The 20,781-nt window shown below is 37.1% G+C and overlaps 1 protein-coding gene across 2 annotated transcripts; it reads left to right on the forward strand.

Annotated features, from left to right (window-relative positions):
- On the forward strand, positions 300 to 5,363 carry LOC109223282 (probable inactive leucine-rich repeat receptor-like protein kinase At3g03770). 2 transcript variants are annotated; one of them, XM_019387534.1, is made up of 8 exons: positions 300 to 563; positions 966 to 2,396; positions 2,808 to 2,941; positions 3,379 to 3,619; positions 3,745 to 3,950; positions 4,063 to 4,100; positions 4,546 to 4,657; positions 4,831 to 5,363. In XM_019387534.1, exons 2-8 carry the CDS (start codon positions 1,061 to 1,063, stop codon positions 5,095 to 5,097), a joined length of 2,334 nt encoding a protein of 777 aa, XP_019243079.1. In that variant the 5' UTR covers positions 300 to 563; positions 966 to 1,060; the 3' UTR covers positions 5,098 to 5,363. The 2 variants fall into 2 exon arrangements, with proteins under 2 accessions (XP_019243079.1, XP_019243086.1); XM_019387541.1 differs by having other exon boundaries at positions 1,007 to 2,396.

The following is a 20,781-nucleotide window of genomic DNA, read 5'->3' on the forward strand; positions in this document are numbered from 1 at the left end:
TGAAATTTTGGATCGTGACAAGTGTCCATTGTTTTGTTTTATCAAGTAAAAGACTTACTTTAAAATCGTATGGAACAATAGAAAATTAATTTCTATGTTATGGAACTTGCAATACGTATAATTACAAAGAATCAGAATTGAAAAACTACTTCCTTGTAGATTTGCCCCAATATTTATAAGATAATCATTTTTAAAAACATTGCTACGCCCTTAACCAAAAGAAGTTAAGTGTGGGCAAGAGGATGGCTTTTAACGAACTTTCTTGGTCTTTGAGCTCTGATTTTATTGGTAATTATAATACAACTGACATTTCTTTTCTGCTTTCATATCTTTAGTCAAGATTCAGGGTGTTTCCCTTCCATAAAGCTATCAATATTCTATTTTGCAATACTTTATTCTCGATAAAAATGAAAAGAACTAACTACATAAATATATTGGTCATTGTTTGAAGAAGATTAGTCGGTGTAAGCCTATGAATTTTTCTGTGATGAAAAGTTGGTGTTTACTTCATTTGAAGGTTACCATGGATCCTTGAAGTTCCTCAAAGTTCTTCTGTAAAACAGGTAAAGCCTCCATTACTATACGCTAAACGCAGAGATGGTTGTATTTATACTTTATGCAGTTATGTGTCTGATTATACAAGTAAATGCAAAATCATTGCAACATTCATTCATTATTTTCTTTTTCAATTTGGGATGATTATCTCACTATTTTCATGTCATATGTTGCACCTTATTCCTTAATGTTGCACTTTGGATCAATAGCTGAAGAAATATCTCTAAGTTTTCCCTCTTTATGCAGGGGGGGTTTGGGGGGGGGGGGGAATCTTTTCTTTTTTTGCCACTTACATTTTCATTCTACTTTCTGAAGTGACTTTGCAGGATTTGAGTTATTGTTACTATTAAGTTGCTTAATCTTAACATTGTAACCTCCTCCCTTTTTCTTTTCAAATTCTATGGATGCAGAGTTTGATTTGTTGGATTACTGAGTTGTGATGCAATTGCAGTGTTCTCCAGAAAATTCTCAGTGTTAAAAGAGTTGTTGAGCCAGTTTTGTGCTGATGGAAAAAGATTTGGGACTTGAAAAGCTTCTGGTTTTGTTTTTGGTAGTAATCTCGATCAGCTATTCAGAGCAATTACAATCTTCTCAAGTGAAAAGCCTTCTCAGAATTCGGCGTCTTTTGAACTATCCAACAGCTTTGAATAGTTGGAACAATGACACTGATTTCTGTAAGATTGAGCCAACTTCAGCTGTCACTGTTGTGTGCTATGAAGAAAGCATAACTCAGTTGCACATAATAGGGATAAAGGGAGCTTCCCCTTTACCCGGAAACTTCTCCGTTGGTTCATTTTTCACTGCCCTTGTCAAGCTTCCTAGCTTGAAGGTCCTTAGATTAGTTTCTCTTGGTTTATGGGGGCGCTTGCCTGGAAAACTTTCAAGACTGTCAGCACTAGAGATACTTGATTTAAGCTCAAATTACTTTCACAGTGGCATACCCAAAACAATTTCATCGTTAACGGACCTCCAAACCTTACTGCTCAATGGAAATAGGTTGACTGGCAGAATTCCGGATGGAATTGGTTTGCTTTCGGTTTTGGCAGTTTTGAGTCTGAAGAACAATTCATTAGATGGACCTTTGCCAGATACACTGCGAGATATGAAAAATCTTCGGATACTTTCACTTTCAAGGAATAATTTTAGTGGGGATATGCCTGATCTTAGCAGTTTAGGAAACCTTCAAGTTTTAGAATTAGAGGACAACTCTTTTGGACCGAGATTTCCTCAAGTTGGAAGCAAAATAGAAAGCATTGCACTGAGGAATAATAAGTTCACTGCAAGCATTCCAGAGAAAGTTCAGTCCTATCATCAGCTTGAACATTTTGATATTTCTTCAAACAGATTTGTGGGGCCATTTCCTCCATTCTTGCTATCTTTACCATCCATAACTTACCTGGATGTTGCAGGAAACAAGTTGACAGGAATGCTTTTTGAAGATAATCCATGCAACGCTGCATTAGACTTTGTTGATCTGTCTGCTAATCTGTTGACTGGAACATTACCTAGTTGCCTTCTCTCTAGTTCGAGGAATAGGATTGTGCATTTCTCTAATAACTGTTTGGCACCCGGAGACAAAACTCAACATCCATTTTCTTTTTGTCGAAACGAGGCTTTGGCTGTTGGCGTCTTACCTCATCATCAAAGACAAAAACCTGCTTCTAATGTGGTTCTTGCCTTGATAATTTGTGGTAGCATCATCGGCGGAGTCATACTAGTATGCCTGACCATCTTGATTGTCAAATCTTTTCTTGCAAAGAAGGCTGCCCAGAAAACCCAATCCAGATTCATTTCAGAAGATGCATCATCTTCATATACCTCAAAGTTGTATACAGATGCAAGTAAGGTTCCTCTCTTCTGTTTCTACCCATATTCTTTGTATTTCATATACTTTGAAACAAATTACACCTTCTTTCAACTTCCTGTATCGATCGGTGGGAGGTGTTAGTCCTTTACATTCTTTGTTACCAACACAGATAGAGAAGTTGGAAGCTAAAATATTCTCATTTTTAGCTAATTAGGAAATTATGAACGTTTTGGTCGAATCTTCTTAAGTTTATAGTCTTGAGAGATTCTGAATTACAGACCCTTTGCCCCAATAACCAAGTTCCTGTTCAAGCTTGAAGCTTAGGTATATTTGCACCCTGTCTCCTATATACATAAAGGAAGAAAAGAAAAATTCCCTCGCTCTCTTTGATTTCCTTTAATTCCTGAGTATAGCTAACTTGATTCCTCGGTATTTCTTGTATAAGGATACATTACTCAAGCAATGAAGCTAGGAGCACTCAGTCTTCCATCTTATCGGACCTTCTCGTTAGAAGAGCTTGAGGTGGCTACGAACAACTTTGATACAGCAACTTTTATGGGTGAAATGTCTAATGGCCAGGTATATATATATATATGTAGTGACTGATTACTTCCATCCTTCTTTCGTGCTGTAGCATTGAGGTCTTTGAGTGTTATACTAGAGAGTTGGTGCTGACTTGTAGTAGTTTCATCCATTCGTCCTTTGTCGTTTTGGCACAAAAGAATGAGTTTAACTCTTGATGTTTTTGACCCCGCCTCTTATTGCTTTAGAATTTTCAATAGATTCTGTTAATATCTTTATCCTAGTAAAATATTATTCCACACTTAGCTGCTGAGCTAGTTGCTGACCATGCAAAATGGTTTAGTAATTTGTATAGACATAAGCGTGTCAAATGGTAATGGCATATGGATATAAGTACTCTGTATGGATCATTCAAAATAAACCAAAAACCAACTAGAATTCCATGTATTCATACCCCTATCAGGGTTCACAAACTTACTCTGCTTTGGATTCAGATGTACAGAGGCCAGATGAGAGATGGTTCAAATGTTACGATTAGATGCCTGAAAATGAAAAGAAGCAACACTACTCAAAATTTTATGCATCACTTAGAGTTGATATCCAAGCTCAGATATTGTCATTTGGTCAGTGCTCTTGGACACTGCTTTGAGTGTTACTTGGATGATTCAAGTGTTAGCAGGATATTTCTCGTCTTTGAGTACGTACCTAATGGGACCCTAAGGAGCTGGATTTCTGGTAATTACTTAACAACCATCTACACTTCTATACTGTTGGATGTAATGTGATTAATGTAAATGCTTAGCTGGATTATATAGATTTGGAAATTTGATGCTCTTTGTTCCTCACTGTCCTATTTGCAGATAGACATGGAAGACGGAAACTAACTTGGACACAACGTATAGCAGCTGCAACTGGGGTAGCAAAGGGCCTACAGTTCTTGCATAATGGAATTGTCCCTGGTATCTTTTCAAATAACTTGAAAATAACAGATATCATGTTGGATCAGAACCTTGTTGCCAAAATCAGCAGCTACAATTTGCCTATTCTGTCGGAGAACGCAGGAAAGGTGTGATGACCAACTTCCCAAAGTTCTATGTTAATTCTTCCACTCACACTTACAAAAGAAGTTTATATATTGCCGCAATATTAACTTATGCCACTACTGTGCATATTTGCAGGAATACTGTCACACTTTTCCAGCTGGTTATAAGGAGAGGTGTGTACAAATTACTGTCAAATTGGAGCAGCATAGTTTAAACAACAAAATCACCTAAGTTTTGTGGTTTTCATGTCTATTATACAGTGGAACTGATTTCAGCTCTGGTTCAATTTTTCACATGAACCTCTTAGAAAGAATAACTTATGCACACAAAGTCGTAAACCAAGGAAGAAATATGGTATTCAAATAGCTAAAGCAGTTAATTTTGAAATCCTAGTGTTTCGGCATAGCCTTTAGACACTTAATTTGATTATAAAGCTTACCGCTTTGAAATCAATCTTTGACATTTCAAAACTTATTAATTTAGTTGCTTAGCTTAGTAATATAAATATTGACAGGCATTTCCACTTTGTTCAGAATATATTGTATTATTGAATGTAAATAAGCTGTAAGCACGGACATACTTACACTTTGTTTTACTCTTACCTATATTGATTTATAGGGAAAAATATGAAGAGAAGTTGGATGTGTATGACTTTGGAGTTATACTGCTGGAAATCATAACAGGAAGGCAGATAAATACCAGAAATGATATTCTAGTTCTACATAATAAGGTATGACTAACACTTGATCATCTGGCTCTTTTTCATTTCAGATTTTCATTTTGAACTACCAATGAGGGAATGAGGGACATTTCTCTGTTACTCATTGAAGATGATATGGCTTCATAAATAAAAAATGTAAGCCTTTTGGTGGTGCACTCATTTTGTCTTGTTATATTGTATAGTTGCAAGTAAGCATAATGGGCAATGAAGCATCAAGAAGGAATGTGGTTGATCCAGCAATAAGAAGTTCATGCTCGGATGAATCATTGAAGACGATGATAGAGATCTGCTGCAGGTGTTTGTACGAAGATCCAGTGGGCAGGCCTTCGATGGAGGATGTTCTCTGGAATTTGCAGTTTGCAGCTCAAGTTCAGGATGAATGGAGAGATGATTCTGACGCCTCTCCAATTTCGCCTCTACAACCTTCAGGCCAACTCGTCATTCAATAGGGATCATGTTAAATTTGTTTCGGAAACAGGGTGAAAAAGATTTTGGCAATAAAATTCTTCAACAAGTTGTATTTGTTAGATTTAACAATTATAAAACAAACACAACTTCAAAACTTGAAGAAATTTTTCGCCAACTTTTTTCCCCTCTGTTTTCACCCGTTCTTAGATTTTTCCTGACGTGCTTGTAACTATGATCTTTTACTAATTTCTTCTATCTGAATATACTCAACATTATCATTTGCAAATATTATAATTATTTATGGCCACGCGAGGTCTAAAATTGCTCTACCTTGAACTAGAAGGATCTACAATATAATTCGCAAATTCAACAGAACTCAGTAGCTTAAGCTCATACCTTATATATATGTGTTAAAAACGCACTACACAGAGAAATAATATGCTCTAAACACAGAATTTTTTTTTTGGTTGAAAAGATAAGCATATTATAGATAGTTAAACACGTACATAAGAGTTTGTAGGATGCATACATTGCATCAATTGAGGAGAACTAGAACTAGCTACTATGTCCCCCTTATGGAAAAGATGGACATATAGAGAACTTAGATTAGCTACTACATCACTATTACTGCTACTGTGAACTAGAACTAGCTACTATGTCCCCCTTATGGAAACGATGGACATATAGAGAACTTAGATTAGCTACTACATTACTATTACTACTAGATACATTACTACTACTGTCACTACTATTAATCAACATAGTGCTTGATTTAAGTAGTCTTCTTCTTAGCATTCCTTCCTGATCATGCTGGTAAAAAGGGGTAACAAAAGTAGGAGGACTTGCAAAAAGTACACAACTAGCCTCCACATGCACTGCTCCATATTTAGCTAGACAGTCTGCAACATAGTTTTGTTCTCTGAAGATACTTTGTATTTTTGGATCATCCAGCTGATAGAGTAATAACCTGCAATCATTGATTAAATTAGTATATTGTATAATAGGCGTAGTAATCATACCAAGTATTGCAGTTGCATCTGTTTCGATGATCAGTGGTGTGAGTTGGTGCTGAATAGCTATTCTTAGCCCTATGATAAGCGCCAGCAATTCTGTCTGAACACTGGAGCCATGTTGTGCTCTTCCTGCAAAACCTATAATCCATTTGCACTGTTGATTTCGAAAACACCCACCAATACCACATTTGTTTTGAGTGGTAGATGTCGAACCGTCAATGTTTAACTTAAAAAACTGGCCATCTGGTGGATGCCATTTTATATAGAGAGACAATAAAGAAGTATTTCTTTTTGTATGATTTGTGAGGTAATAAAATTCAGCAGCCTGTTTGTATAGCAGAGAAATACTGGATTTAAGATGTTGATGATCAAAGTAGTTTGTATTTCTTATAGACCATAACTGCCATAATGCAAAAGGCAAGATTATGGAAAATGGAATGTGGTTAAATGACGGCAAATGTTGCTTATGTATAAAATTGTGCCACCAAGATGTACGATTAGTAGGTGTTGGACCAACTATATGTGTAGTAGTTATATTAAGAGCAGCCCAAAGTGCAGTAGCATTATGACATTCCAGGAAAATATGGTTTATAGTCTCAGGGACCAAGTGACATTGTGAACACAAAGATGAATTTATAATTTGTAACTTATGTAAATATGCAGCTGTAGGAAGTCTTTTATGGCATATTAACCATAAAAAGAAAGAAAACTTGGGTGGTATTCTAAGTTTCCGAATCCATTTGTAGTTTATGAACTCATTTGTTATTGGTTGATTGAGTTCATTTGCTAGAGTATAATACATAGATTTAACAGAGAACAACCCATCCGGTGTAATTGCCCAATAAAGTTGGTCACAAGTGAAGGGCACCATTGGCATATAAATATCAGTGATTGTAAGTTGTAAAGAAGGAGGTAATACGAATGGAAATTGATGTAGGTGCCACTTGTGATGAAAATAGCAAGCAGACACTAGTTTGTTGTCCTCACCTTGGGGTAGGGGTCCATATATATAATTACGAAACAGAGAATTATGAGCTATCCATGGTTCAGTCCAGAAATGTACGTGTTGTCCATTAGTCAGGTTCCATTTATAACCTAAACGACAATTGGACCAACCCTTAAGAATGTTTAACCAAGTTTTTGAAACATTCTTTTTGATTAATTTAGATGGCCTTAGATAACTATGCAGTAATACTTGTGCCTACAGCTGAGTAGGGTTTTGAAAAAGCCTCCATGCAAGACTAGCATGCAAAGCTTGATTTTTGATACTAAGATTTTGGATGCCTAATCCCCCTTGCTCTAAAGGTTGTGTAACCATGGACCATTTAATCAGATGTAATTTTTTTCTTTGAGGAGTAGTACCCCATAGAAAATTCCGTCGGTATCTATTAAGGGAGGAACCTATCAACCTCATCAAACTCAGTCTTGAAATGCTAAGCTCTATGATCCAGTAAAACTTGATACAGAACAGAAATTGTCACAGAATTTATCCATAAGTAAATGACTTAATCATGAGGAATTTATTAGTGGGAGAAACTTGCTTAAATTCCCATACTAATGGAGGTCATTCATTCAAATGATCATTCCAAAAGGAGAAATCAATACAGAAGTTCAAGAAATGGATAGAAGAAAGTGATAAAATAAAACATGAAACTAATTGCTTTAAAAGGCATTCTGTTTCTGATTATACTCAGGAATTAATGCTTTCTGCTAGAAAGTCATGTTCTAGTGCTTAATTATGTGTATTTGTAATTCCTTCATGATTTGTCTGCTTGCAATATTGGACTTTAAATTAACTTATGTAGCTTCTAACTAATGAAAATGATACAAAACTTGGTTCTCTTTAAATGCATTGTGAGATCTCGAGGGCAGGGCAGGATATAAGCTATGGATTCGGTCGAACCTAGTGACTTTGGCCCGAACCTTGTATATATATTAAAATATCTCTTATATATATATATATATATATATATATATATATATATATATATATATTATCCACCAAGTTAAGTTTTGTCATCGCACATAGGTTACTCAAATCAAAAGGAGCAGCCTCTTCTCCTCCCAAGCGGAGCAAGAAATTAAATTGAAAGAAAAATGGTAAACGTTTAGTAAAAACTCTGACTGACTCAAGAATTTCCTCAGTAAGAGCAAACACAGCTCGACAATTAAACTTCCTGTGTAGCAAAGGCCTAGCATCCCATGATGGCGGAGAGAAACACAAGATAAGAAAATCCAAACGATAAATTCACCAAAGGGTAAAGCTAACAACAAGAAGAGCAAGGAGAGAAAGGGTTGCAGTCGCAGAGGAGTTTGAAGATTGCGAACTTTTTATATGTTCCTAGATTGGCAAAAAAGAATTAAAATAGGATGTGTCTCTGTCCTGACCTCTTAACCATATTCTTCTATGAAAAAACAATTTACTTCCAAGGCTGTAGAATTGAATTTTTAATAGCAAAAATCCAGTATATCATAAAACAAAAAATTAAACAGAAAAAAGGAGGAAAAGGCAAGGTGAATCGAATACCACACGGAAAGTGTTCTCCTGCGCTTACACGTGCGCTGAACTTTGATGAGTAAGCTGCATATGAGATGAGAATGCATCTACAGATACTTCTCCTTCTTTTCCATGGAATTTCATCTGGCTTTACTCTGCTCCATCATCTGTTCCCCTGACCTTCTTCTATCTCAGATACCTGTCGACTTCGTGGGTTTTTGTTTTGTCAATATCAGTATTTTTACCGAGGTCTGTATTCTCCTTCAGTTGTCGATTATCTTCGCAAGTTATTTTTTTCTCAATAACAATACTTCTGCTGAGATTTTCACTGTACTTCCTTTTCTTTTTCTTTGCTTTGCTTCTTCCTTTATCAGTGCTATTTAGTTAAAATTTTAATTACAAAGGGGGTAACCTTTCGTGAATGGGTATGGGTCTCTTTATTTGTGTCCATCTGACTAATTTCTGATGCTAATAATTTCATGTTTTCTTCATTAATGGTATCTTGAGTTTATATTGGTAGCAGTGGAAATTTTTTTAAAAATTGTTCGAACTTTATCTAAGTTGTTCCACCGATAAGAAGCTAAATTTTTTTACATTCTCGAGGAAATAGCACACCAGGAGAAAATTCATTAGAACAACTCTCAAATCAGGTTTTCCATTGTTTGGTTACCTTCTGGTAAAGTTAATAGTTTGCCCAGAATGATGAGTAAATTGATTGATGGTGTTAGCTATGGATTGACATGATGTAGGTGTAATTTTTGAGATCAAAATAATATCATCTGCGAAGAATAGATGTGATAATTGAGGTCCTCTTCTACCTATTGAAATTGGATGCCAAATGTTATAATCAACTTCAGAATTTATTTTTCTTGACAGCATCCCCAGACATAAAATAAAAATATAAGGTGATAGAGGATCCCCTTGTCTAATACCCCGTGTAGGTGTAAAATAATCAGTAGGTTACCATTAATTAGAATAGCTGTAGTAGTAGTTGTAATGCAAGACATTATTACTTGAACAAAAGTTGGAGGAAAATTTAGATTGTGTAATTTATTGTAAATGAAAGACCATTCCAGCTTATCAAAAGACTTTTCAAGATCCAACTTAAGAAGCATATTAGAAGTTTTACCCTTCATTCGATGGAACCTAGAGATAATTTCTTGTACGATAATAGCATTGTCAGCTGCTCGTCTAATTTTCTGGAAACTGGATTGAGTTGGATGGATAAGATGTTCCAGAACTGGTTTTAATCTATTAACAATAATTTTTGTTATAATCTTATAGATTGTATTGCAAAGGCTAATAGGTCAGAATTGCGGTATAGTGGATGCATTCTTATTTTTTTGGAATTAAGCAAATAAAGGTTGTATTTATAGTGGGATCAATTTGATGGTCCAAGAAAACCTTATGACAAAAATATTTGACAGAATTTCCTATGATATGCCAATATTTTTGTTAAAATAAAGGATGTAGACTATCTGGTCCAGGTGCCTTAAGAGGTTGAAAGGAATATATGGCAGTTAGAATTTCATAATCTTGTAATGGAGCTATTAAACAAGATTGCTCATTTGATGTTAATATATTAAAAGGATGTACAAAAGAGGAATTAGTAGATTTTGTTTTTTGAGTAGTAAAGAGATGATGGTAGTATTGAGTAATATCATCTCTAATTATTTGAGGGTCAGTAAGCCAATTTCCTCCTAAGACTTGAAGAGCAGTTATACGATTATGTCTTCGTCGATTTAAAGTTGTTAGGTGGAAAAATTTGGTGTTAGCATCACCATTATTTAACCAATTGATTCTTGATTTTAACTTCCAGAAGTCCTCCTCAAGCTGGAGAATGTGATTATTCTAAAGTTAAAGATTTTTCCAAATTTTGTAAAAATAGACTAGTTGGATAGTGAATAGATGCTTGAATCCCACCTAGTCTTGCCAATAATTTATTTTTACGCTTAAAAATGTTACCAAAAGTATTTTTATTCCATACTTGTATTGATTCCACAAATTGATTAATAGCAGGAATTAAGTGAAGCTTATCTAACCAAACTTGTTCAATTACTGCTGAGAAGGTAGGGTGGGCAGTCCATATTGTTTCTAGCCTAATTTTTTTTCCTAGGCATAGAACAGTGTTGTAACTCAATCTTAATGGGGCAATGATCAGAGTGAGTTCGTGGAAGGTGTGTTACCAAAGCATCAGGATAATTAGTTATCCAATCATAATTAGCTAACACACGATCAATACGTTCTAAAATATTAGCACTATTATGTCTACCATCTGTCCAAGTGTAACGACTACCCTTATATCCTAAGTCTGTTAAGTGGCAGTAATTAAAACAGTCTAATAATTTATTTGCTCGAGCATTATTTATAGGCAAACCACCAAATTTATCTACTGCATGTAATATTTCATTATAACCCCCCCCCCCCCAACAACCAAGGCCCCTTATAATTATCAGAGATACACCTAATGTTATCCCATAATGCTAGTCTAGTTGCTAGGTCATTACTTGCATAAATAGCACTAAATAAAAAAGTAAAAGGTAATGGAAGAACCTGAACATGGCAATGGATCTCTTGGGTAGATGTGGCCACCTGCTCCACATTTAGAATAGCTGCATTCCATAGAATAACAATCCCTCATGAGTGCCCCACAGCAGATACTTCAATCATACCTGTGAACTCAAAATTATCCTTCAGAATTTGGTGAGATTGGCAGTGTGTCTCCAGTAGAACCACCAATGTAGGTCTATTATAATCTAATAAGGACCTAAAATTCCTTCGAAACTCGACTGATTGAGCACCCCTACAGTTCCAAATGATGAAATTCATATGACTCAAATTGGATTCATTTTGACCATTACTGGACTCTCCTGGACGAAGCCTCAACGCGGGGAGAAATAACATTGCATATTTCCCCACCGCTGGATTTGTTGTTGGCCTAAGCGGAATGAGGTTGCAAGCAGATTTGGGGGGCACCTTATGAAGATTTTTCTTTCGAACTCTTCCTTCTGGACAAAGACCTTGATGCCATCCAGACATGTATGGATTGGGCGTGTTTCTCTGTTGTATACGATTGCTGCGTCTAATTCTGCCTGAAAATTCACCGCTTGAACCTCTTGTTCGAGTGGATTGGGATGCTGTGGAGATGGAGGGGGTGGTGGTGGTGGTGGTGATGGAGGGGTTACTGGTTCCAAGAGAGGTATGTTGGGTTGTGGATCCCAGTAAGGTTGTATCCAAGGGGTGTTTGGAGTGGGTGTTGGATAAAACTGCATTTGTAGGAGGTTTGGGTGGAGATGTGTTGGATCCCAAAATGGGGTTGGTAGAGGGAGAGGATGGTAAGGTGCAAGATGGGGTGCCTGCATCATGGACCAATGGTAACGAGCATATAGGTCCGTTCCTAGTTGCATTCCTTCAGCTACTATTTGCGCTAAATCCCATGGATGATTGATTAATATTGTCACCTCTTGGTGATTGACTTCCATGGTGAATGTTAATGCATGGTTGTGTAACCCCGCCTCTAGCCAAGATGAGAGGAGTTTTGGTGCATGTGGGGTTTGAGTCGTGTATATTATTGTATTGGGCTCCATTATCAAGTGTGGTGGAGGGTGGGAGGGAGAATTTGGGTTGTGTTGAAGATGCTGAGTATTCTGCCTTGTTTGGGAACGTGGTCGTCGTAGGTGACTGAGGAAGTTGAATAGAAACATTTTCTAAAATGGAAGAAGCTGGGAGTGGATTAGTCAAAGTGTTAGGAATTAAATTTGATTGAGGAAGTATAGACGGAGCTATATCTATGGTAGTAATGGACGGTTGAATAGATTGACATGAAGATGGTGTATTGGACTGGGTTTGAGTAGTGGAGGTCTCATCATTACCTATTTGCATGGAAACAGTAGAGGTAGTTGATGGTGGTATTCCGATAATTGAAGGAGGAGGTGTATTATTTGCTAGGTTTAGTAGATGGTTTTCGTGTGTCCGTGAAGATGGTGTGTTTGGGTGTTGGGGCAAGCTTTGCATGTGGGGTGGGATATCGTGTCCAGTTGCATGGATATTGATAGGATTTGGTAATGTAGGAATAATAGGGTTTGAATAAGTTTTTGATTGGACCGAGTTGGTTTGCACTTGAGTGGTCTTTGAGTATGGTATTTTATTATATAATATTGGAAGTGGTAATGGAATATCATAATCCGCTTTTTCATCTAGTAAAGTAACATATTTATTATTAATTAAGACGGGGTTATGGGAGGTGGTTAACTTAGAAGCAGTATTCTTAGTATTATTGAAATGTTCTAAGGTTAAATTAGTGAAAGGAAGGGTATTAGGATTAGTAACCCCAGGGTTACCTGATTGGCTTACTGCATTTGTCTCCACTGACTGTGTTGAGGGCAAGTAATTTGCTGTGGAAGGAGGCCTTTTGAGGATTGATTTTTTAGGAAATTGAACAACTTTCCATGCTTCAGTAGCTGATGTAGAGGTATTTGAAATGGGAGCAGCGTTATTCATGAAATGATCCTCTTGTGAATTTACTACGGAAGGATCAACTTGTATAAGATAATTACAAGTCTTTTGATTATGACCCATGCGACCACACTTAATACAAAGTAAATTTAAACCTTCATATAGGATAATTTGTTTGTGATTGCCAATGTATAAGTGTGTCTTTAATGGCTGATCCAGTAAAACTTCCACACATAATCTAGCATATTGTCCCCTAGTTATGGAAGAGGTGCATGTGTCCACTGATAGTAGCTTACCAATTTTTTGGCCTAGTTTTTGAAGGATTTGATAATCATAGAATTCTGTAGGTAATTCTGGTAATCGTAACCAAACAGCAGAGGTTGTTAATTTTGTCTTAGAAGCCTTAAATTTAGGTTCCCATTGACGAACGGATAGAAAATGATTTAGAACAAATCAAGGACCGCCTTGTAAGGCATGATTTTTGTTCTCCTCCTTTTGGAATTTTATAAGGAAAAAATCTGACCCTAAGTCAATTAGAGGGAGATTTTCAGTTGGTTTCCATAACGCATATATTTTTTGTCTAAGTATTTGATGTTCAATTTTCCGACCAAAAACCATAATAATCACTGCGTGTTGCCATGGTTGGTAAATCCTTTGTTTTTCTTCCAAAGATAATGGTATAAAAATGGCAGGGTCATTGGGTGCCTCAATCTCATCAATATTTTCCAAAGGAAAATTTGTTGATTGGTGAAGGATAGACGGTGGAGAAGAAATTTGATTGGAGTTTAAGGTTTGTAGGTATGATTTTTGTAGAGGAGTGGGAGAAGAGATATGTTCCTGCATATCAATATTCATACTGCTAGGTATGGTAGTATGTTGATTTGAAGAACTAGGTGATAATGATGTCGGAAAGGATTTTAGAATATCCGGTGATTTTGGTGAAATTGAGGTGGAAGAATTATATTGCTGGGAGGAGTTTGTGGAGAGCATAGTTTTTTTCAACAAACACAGAAAGTTAAATGAATAGTGTTCTTGACTTACTATTTACTTGTGTCTTTGTTTCCACTACTAGCTAAGGTGGAGAAAAGGCTGAACAAGTTGAGGAGGGACCTTTTATGGCAAAGGAACAGGGAGGAAAAAATACTGTAAAAATAGCACGGTATAGCCAGTTTTTGGACTGCCCATTCAAAAATAGCCAGCGTTTACCAAGTCAATGAAAAATAGCCACTATTTTGCTGCAATAGAGACCGGTCCAGCATAATATACTGGAGTTCAGTGCACCTGTGTATGAACTCCAGCATATTAAGCTGGATTGGTATACTTTGCTGGCTCCAGTATAATATACTGGAGACTGGAGCACCGGTGCTCCAAACTCCAGTATATTATACTGGACCAGTATACTTGCTGGAACTCCAGTATATTATGCTGGAGTTCTAGTGTATTTATGCTGGAACTCCATCATATTATGCTGGAGTTCCAGCATACTTATCCTGGAACTCCAGTATAATATGCTGGAGTTCAAGTAAACTTATGCTGGAACTCCAGCATAATATACTGGAGTATTTTTCGGGTTTTGAACAGTGTTTTCGGTCAGATTTATCTTTACATGAAAAGTGGCTAAATTTCGATTACTTTTGAAATTGGGCTATTTTTGAACGACCAGTTGTAAATCTGGCTATTTTTGAATTTCTCCCAAAAACACTTCACTTAGTGAAGTGGTCCACAGCTACAATTAACATAAAAAGGAAGTAGGCCCAGGAATTAGACCAGAAGAAACACAAGAATAGTTTGATGATGAAATGTGATAAGTCATGCGAGTATGGTTTTGATGATTTGTCAAACTTCATGAAAGAACCATATAGGAACCTGGTACAATCACTTCCCTTATGCTTATTATAACAGACGCAGTTATCTGGTTTAATTCTCAAGGAAATCAGATAAGGGAAGTGCAAAGGGAGCATATAGGATCAGATCCTCAGTAATCGCGCAAGTCAACTCTACACATGTTAAAGCTGTTGCACAGTACTTGCACAGCTGCAGTTTGCTAGAAACCGGAAATGCCCTTGTGTCTTCTTTCATGATCTCACATATATAAACAACATGATACAAGGTTTTGACCTAAAACTTGCAAACCCAAAAACACATCTTCTCCCAAGTGTGCAGCCGCCACTGTTTTCCTCGGGGGCATTGAAGAACAAAGCTGCTATAAACCAAGGACCGGATCCCATTGAATATGTCTTGAGTCATATAGTTTGTTGTATCTTTGTCTTTTATTATTACTTATTCCGACACGGCTTTTTAGAAGCATTTAGTAGGACATCATTTAACCATTATTTCTTTGGTTGTTTGACTAGAGTTAGTCGAGAATGTGGCTTTGTAATAGAGATATTACAAAGAGCTTAGAATAGAGTTATTGTAAGAGGTGGGGGATTAAGAGTTTAATTCCTGGATTGCAATAGGTTCCAATATGAAGTTTGCTCAGTTGGTGGAGTTAAAATCCTACTAGAGTAGGTCGTGGTTTTTAATCCCCTAAGAAAGGAGTCTTCTACGTAACTATTGTTTGTTCCTTACTTTCTGTCTATTTACTGTGGAAAAAAATAGAGAACCTGGTTCTCCATATTGTTTGGTGGACTCCTAGTTTCTATCAATTATTATCGGAGCGGGTTCTTTCTAAAAGGTTAACACCTAGAAATGATCTTTATCATGACTGCTCCACCAAGCTTCGAGGAAGGAAAATAACTTTATAGACCCCCAAGATTCAACAGTCAATACTATGGTTGGTGGAAAACAAGAATGCATGACTTCATCATGGCCGAGGACTCAGATTTATGGGACGTGATTTGTGATGGTCCTTTTGTTCCCATGAAAATTGTTGGTGAGGGAACAATTATGGTCCCAAAGACAAGAAAAGAATTCAAATATTCTGATAGAAAGGTTATTGAAAAGAACTTCAGGGAAAAGAAGATTCTTATTTGTGGCATTGGACCGGATGAATACAATCGCATCTCATCTTGTCAACCTACTAAGGAGATCTGAGAAGCTCTCCAAACTGCACATGAGGGAGGTAATCAATCCAAAATTGATATGCTTATTACCGAGTACGAGCTTTTCAAGATGAAGGAGGATGAGTTCATTAAAGATATGCACACACGTTTCACCTCTATTATCAATGAGCTTCTCTACCTTGGAAAAGTCATCCCAAGAAACAAGCTGGTCTGGAAAATACTCAGTGTTCTACCAGGTTCTCGGGAAAGTAAAGTGAATGTTATCACTGAAGCCAAGGATCTGCAGAAGCTGCCCATTGATGAACTCATTGGAAATCTCAAAATCTATTAGATGAAGAGAAAGAAATATCTAGAAAGAAGAGAGCCCAAGAAGGAGAAGAGTCTGGCTCTCAAGGCTGATCACAGTGAATCAAGTGGCGATGAGTCAGACATGGCCTACCTTACTCGAAGATTCCAAAAGATGTCAGAAGAAATGGAGGAATTCCCAAGAGAGGAAGTTCTAGCAGAAACTCCAAAGGAAATCATTGTTGTCATAAGTGCAGAAAGCCAGGACACTTCATTAAAGCCTTCACTCTTCATAAGCATGACAACTACAAACACAACGTTGACAAGAGGAGCCCAGTCCCTGATAGGAGGTTCGAGAGAAGAGACTCCATTGACAACATTGTGAAGCAAGCTTTGGCTGTATGGGGAGTTTACTCCGGTGAGTCTGAAGTTGAGGGTGAACAAGCAGACACATCCATGATGGCTAACGAAAGTGGATCTATAGAGTATTATTCTATATTTGCACTCATAACCAAAATACCTTGTTAAAATCAAAAAGAAAAATGGATGAACACCCATAAGGAAAAAGAAATGGCTAGTAAAGCTCAACTTAATCTTGAAACTGAGCTCAAAAAGGTCAAAATAAGCCTTGCTGCTGAGCTTGAAAAGAATAGACAACTTCAGTAGAACTTAAAAAGTGTTAAAAATTGATCTAGATAAGTCTCTTAAATAGACTTGGTCCTTTGATACAATCACATCTATGTATAAGAGTAATGTTGGAAACAGAAAAGGAATCGGGTTCCATAAGGCTAAAGCTCCCTATAATCCCCATAGCAAGTATGTTACCGTAACTGATAATTGGCTTTGCACTCATTGTGGTCAAACTGGTCAGTATAAGGACTTTTGTGAAGTTAAAATTCAATCTCAGCAGAAAAACAAAGTTTTGTTGAAAAGAAACCTATTGCTAAGAAACGCAGTTCTCTAAAAAGGAAATATGTGATGCCTGCATAGACAAAAATATGTTTGATTCACCCATTCTATCATTACAAGGGAACCAAAATTGGTTGGGGTTCCTAAGTCTAATCAATGATTTTATATGCAGGCTGAAGTGAGGGGAAGCAGTAAAAAATGGTACATGAACAGTGGACGCTCTAAACATATGACCGAAAAATGGATGATTTCCTCTCACTCAAGGCCTTGCAAGGTGGGAGTGTATCCTTTGGAAACGGCAAGAAAGGCTATATTCTTACTATTGGAAAGATTGAAAAAACACTCTCTCACTTAATTGAAAATGTGTATTATATGAATGGCTTGAAATACAACTTATTGAGTGTGTCCAAATCTGTGATAAAGGGAACAAAGTGAAATTCTTGTCAAAATTATTTACTGTCACCAATATTATAGCTAGTGAAATTGTGTTACTCGCAAAAACGTTCAAGAACATCTATGTTGCAGACTTCAACTCTTTGAATGGTGGTGATCCTATGTGTCTAAGTGTTGTTGATGATGATGCTGAGCTATGGAACAGACGAATAGGGCATGCACGTTTTTCTTCGCTGAACAAGCTGATCAAGAAGGACCTGGTTCGTGGGTTGCCTAAGTCAAAATTCAAGGATCATAAAGTGTGTGGTGCGTGTGTAAAAAGGAAGCATGTCAGGTCCTCGTTCAAACCAAAGAAGGAAGTCAGTACCTCAAGGCCACTGGATCTTCTTCATATGGATCTTTGTGGACCTATGAGGATACCTAGTAGAGGAGGAAATAAGTACATCTTTGTAATTATTGATGACTATTCTAGATTTACATGGACATTGCTTCCAAGGACCAGGGATTAAACCTTTCCAATGTTTGTTGCATTTATGAAGCAGATTCAAGTGAAGATGGGATTCAATGTTGTGAGAATGAGATCTAATCATGGCATTGAGTTTGACAATGCCAAGTTTGATGAATTTTGTGCTGAAAATGATATAAGTCACAATTTTTCTACTCCTAAAACACCTCAACAAAATGGTGTTGTGGAGAGAAAAAATAGGACTCTCGAGGATATGGGTAGAACAATGTTGATTGATAGTGATGTGTCAAAGAGTTTTTGGGCTGAAGCAGTCAACACTGTCTATTATTTGATTAACAGGTGCATGATCAAGTCCTTGCTTGATAAGAATCCCTACGAACTGCTTAATGGGAGAAAACCAAAGCTGACTTACCTAAGGGCATTTGGATGCAAATGTTTTATTCTCAACAACGGTAAGGAAGCATCAAGAAAATTTGATGCAAAAAGTGATGAGGGTATTTTTCTTAGTTACTCCTCTCAAATCAAGTCCTACAAAGTCTACAACAAAAGGACACAATGTGTAGAGAAAAGTGTGCATGTGATCTTTGATGAATCTCACGAATCAAGCAGGAAAGGGTCGCATGACAAGGATGATCAAGATGGAGATTTCTCAAAGGTTCCTGGAGAAGCCATAGATATGGCAAATGGAAAGGCTGATCTGAGCAGTCAAGTCAAGGAGAGTGATCAATAAGATGTAGCTGAACCTCCAGCCAAAACAGAAAACATGGTCCCTCTATCACCGCGACTGAAGCTGAGCATAGGTTGGATGATGCTGCATAAGGTACTCCTGATGGAGGACAAAGAAGTGGAATTCATACTTCTGTTGATGCCAATGATGGGCCAAGTACGGAGGAACCTGGTCCCTCGCATTTTGAAGTTCAAGTATCTAACTAAAAGCACAGAAGTTCACATACTCTTCAAAATATGATCACAACCTTGGACTCTATTATTCAAATTAGATCTAGGGCAAGAAATATTTTGCTGCTCAGCTTTCTTGTCCCAAAATTGAGCCTAAAACATCAAGTAAGCATCGAAAGATGCTGACTGGATTGCTGCTATGCAAGAAGATCTTCATCAATTTGAGAGAAACAAAGTGTGGCACCTGGTTCCCCGGTCCTCAGATAGAACTGTGATTGGAACCAAATGGGTGTTCAGAAATAAGCTTGATGAGTTTGGAAATATTACAAGAACCAAAGCTAGGCTAGTGGTCCAAGGTTACAATAAAGAAGAAGGGATTGACTATGATGAGACATTTTCTCTTGTTGCTCGAATGGAAGCCATTAGAATTCTGATAGATTTTACATCTCATATGGAATTCAAATTGCTCCAAATGGATGTTCAAAGTGCATTTCCGAATGGATATTTGAATAAGGGAGTATTTTTCAAGAAACCACCTTGGTTTGAATGACATGAACATCCTGAACATGTCTTTAAGCTTGACAAAGGTTTATATGGTTTGAAGCCAGCCCCTCGTGTATAGTATGAAAAATTGTCCAAGTTCCTTCGTGAGAATGGGTTCACTAGAGGGAAAATTGACAATACTATGTTTCTGAAGAAAAGGGGGAGAAATTTGTTGATTATACAAGTCTACGTTGATGATATCATATTTGGTGCATGATTCCTTTTGTGAGGAGTTTGCAAAACACATGGGAAGTGAATTTGAGATGAGTATGATGGGGGGATAAGCTTCTTCCTTAGGTTGCAAGTAAAGAAAACCTCAAAAGGGACCATGATAAGTCAATAGAAGTACATCAAGGAGCTGCTAAAAAGATTTGAGATGGAAAATTCAAAGACTATTGATATTCCCATTGCTACTTCTCACTTGGACATTGACGAACCTGACTCTCCTGTCAATGGAACTATGTATAGGGATATTATTGGATCTCTTCGGTATTTGACGGCTAGCAGATCTGACATTATTTTCAGTGTTGGGCTTTGTGCTAGATTTCAACCAAGCCCAAGAGAATCTCATTTGAAGGCTGCCAAGAGAATCTTGAGGTATCTCAAGGGAACACAGGACCTGGTCCTCTTCTCTCCCTCAGGAGATAATTTTGACCTAGTTGGATATGCTGATGCTGATTATGCTGGATATCTGGTGGATAGAAAGAGTACATCTAGAATGGCACATTTTCTGGGGTCATGCTTGATCTCATGGGGAACAAAGAAACATAACATTGTGGCTCTTTGTACTGCTAAAGCTGAGTATGTGGTTGTTGCCTCTTGTTGTGATCAACTACTATGGATCAAGCAACAACTAGAAGATTTTGGTGTGTTTACAGATTGTGTGTCATTGTTGTGTGATAACACAAGTGCTATAAACATGGCAAAGAACCCGATGCAACATAAGAGGACAAAGCACATTGATGTGCGACATTACTTCTTTAGGGACAATGTTGATAAGGGCTTATTTGTATGAAGTTCTGCAAAACAAAGGACCAGGTAAAAGATATCTTCACCAAAGCACTGAGCAGAGAACACTTTGAAAGAGATCGTCTGGAGCAGGGTTGATGAAGCTTAACTAAGAACCTGGTCCCTCGATGATTGGCTATGAATGGATGGAAAGGTACAATGCTAAAAAGTGTTTTATGGCGATATCTAACTCAACCCTATACTATTACAGGTAGACACGCATGTCAGATTCAGGACAAATAAGTGACAAATGA

This window comes from Nicotiana attenuata, chromosome 1 (assembly GCF_001879085.1).
Source record: "Nicotiana attenuata strain UT chromosome 1, NIATTr2, whole genome shotgun sequence".
Taxonomy (NCBI): domain Eukaryota; kingdom Viridiplantae; phylum Streptophyta; class Magnoliopsida; order Solanales; family Solanaceae; genus Nicotiana; species Nicotiana attenuata.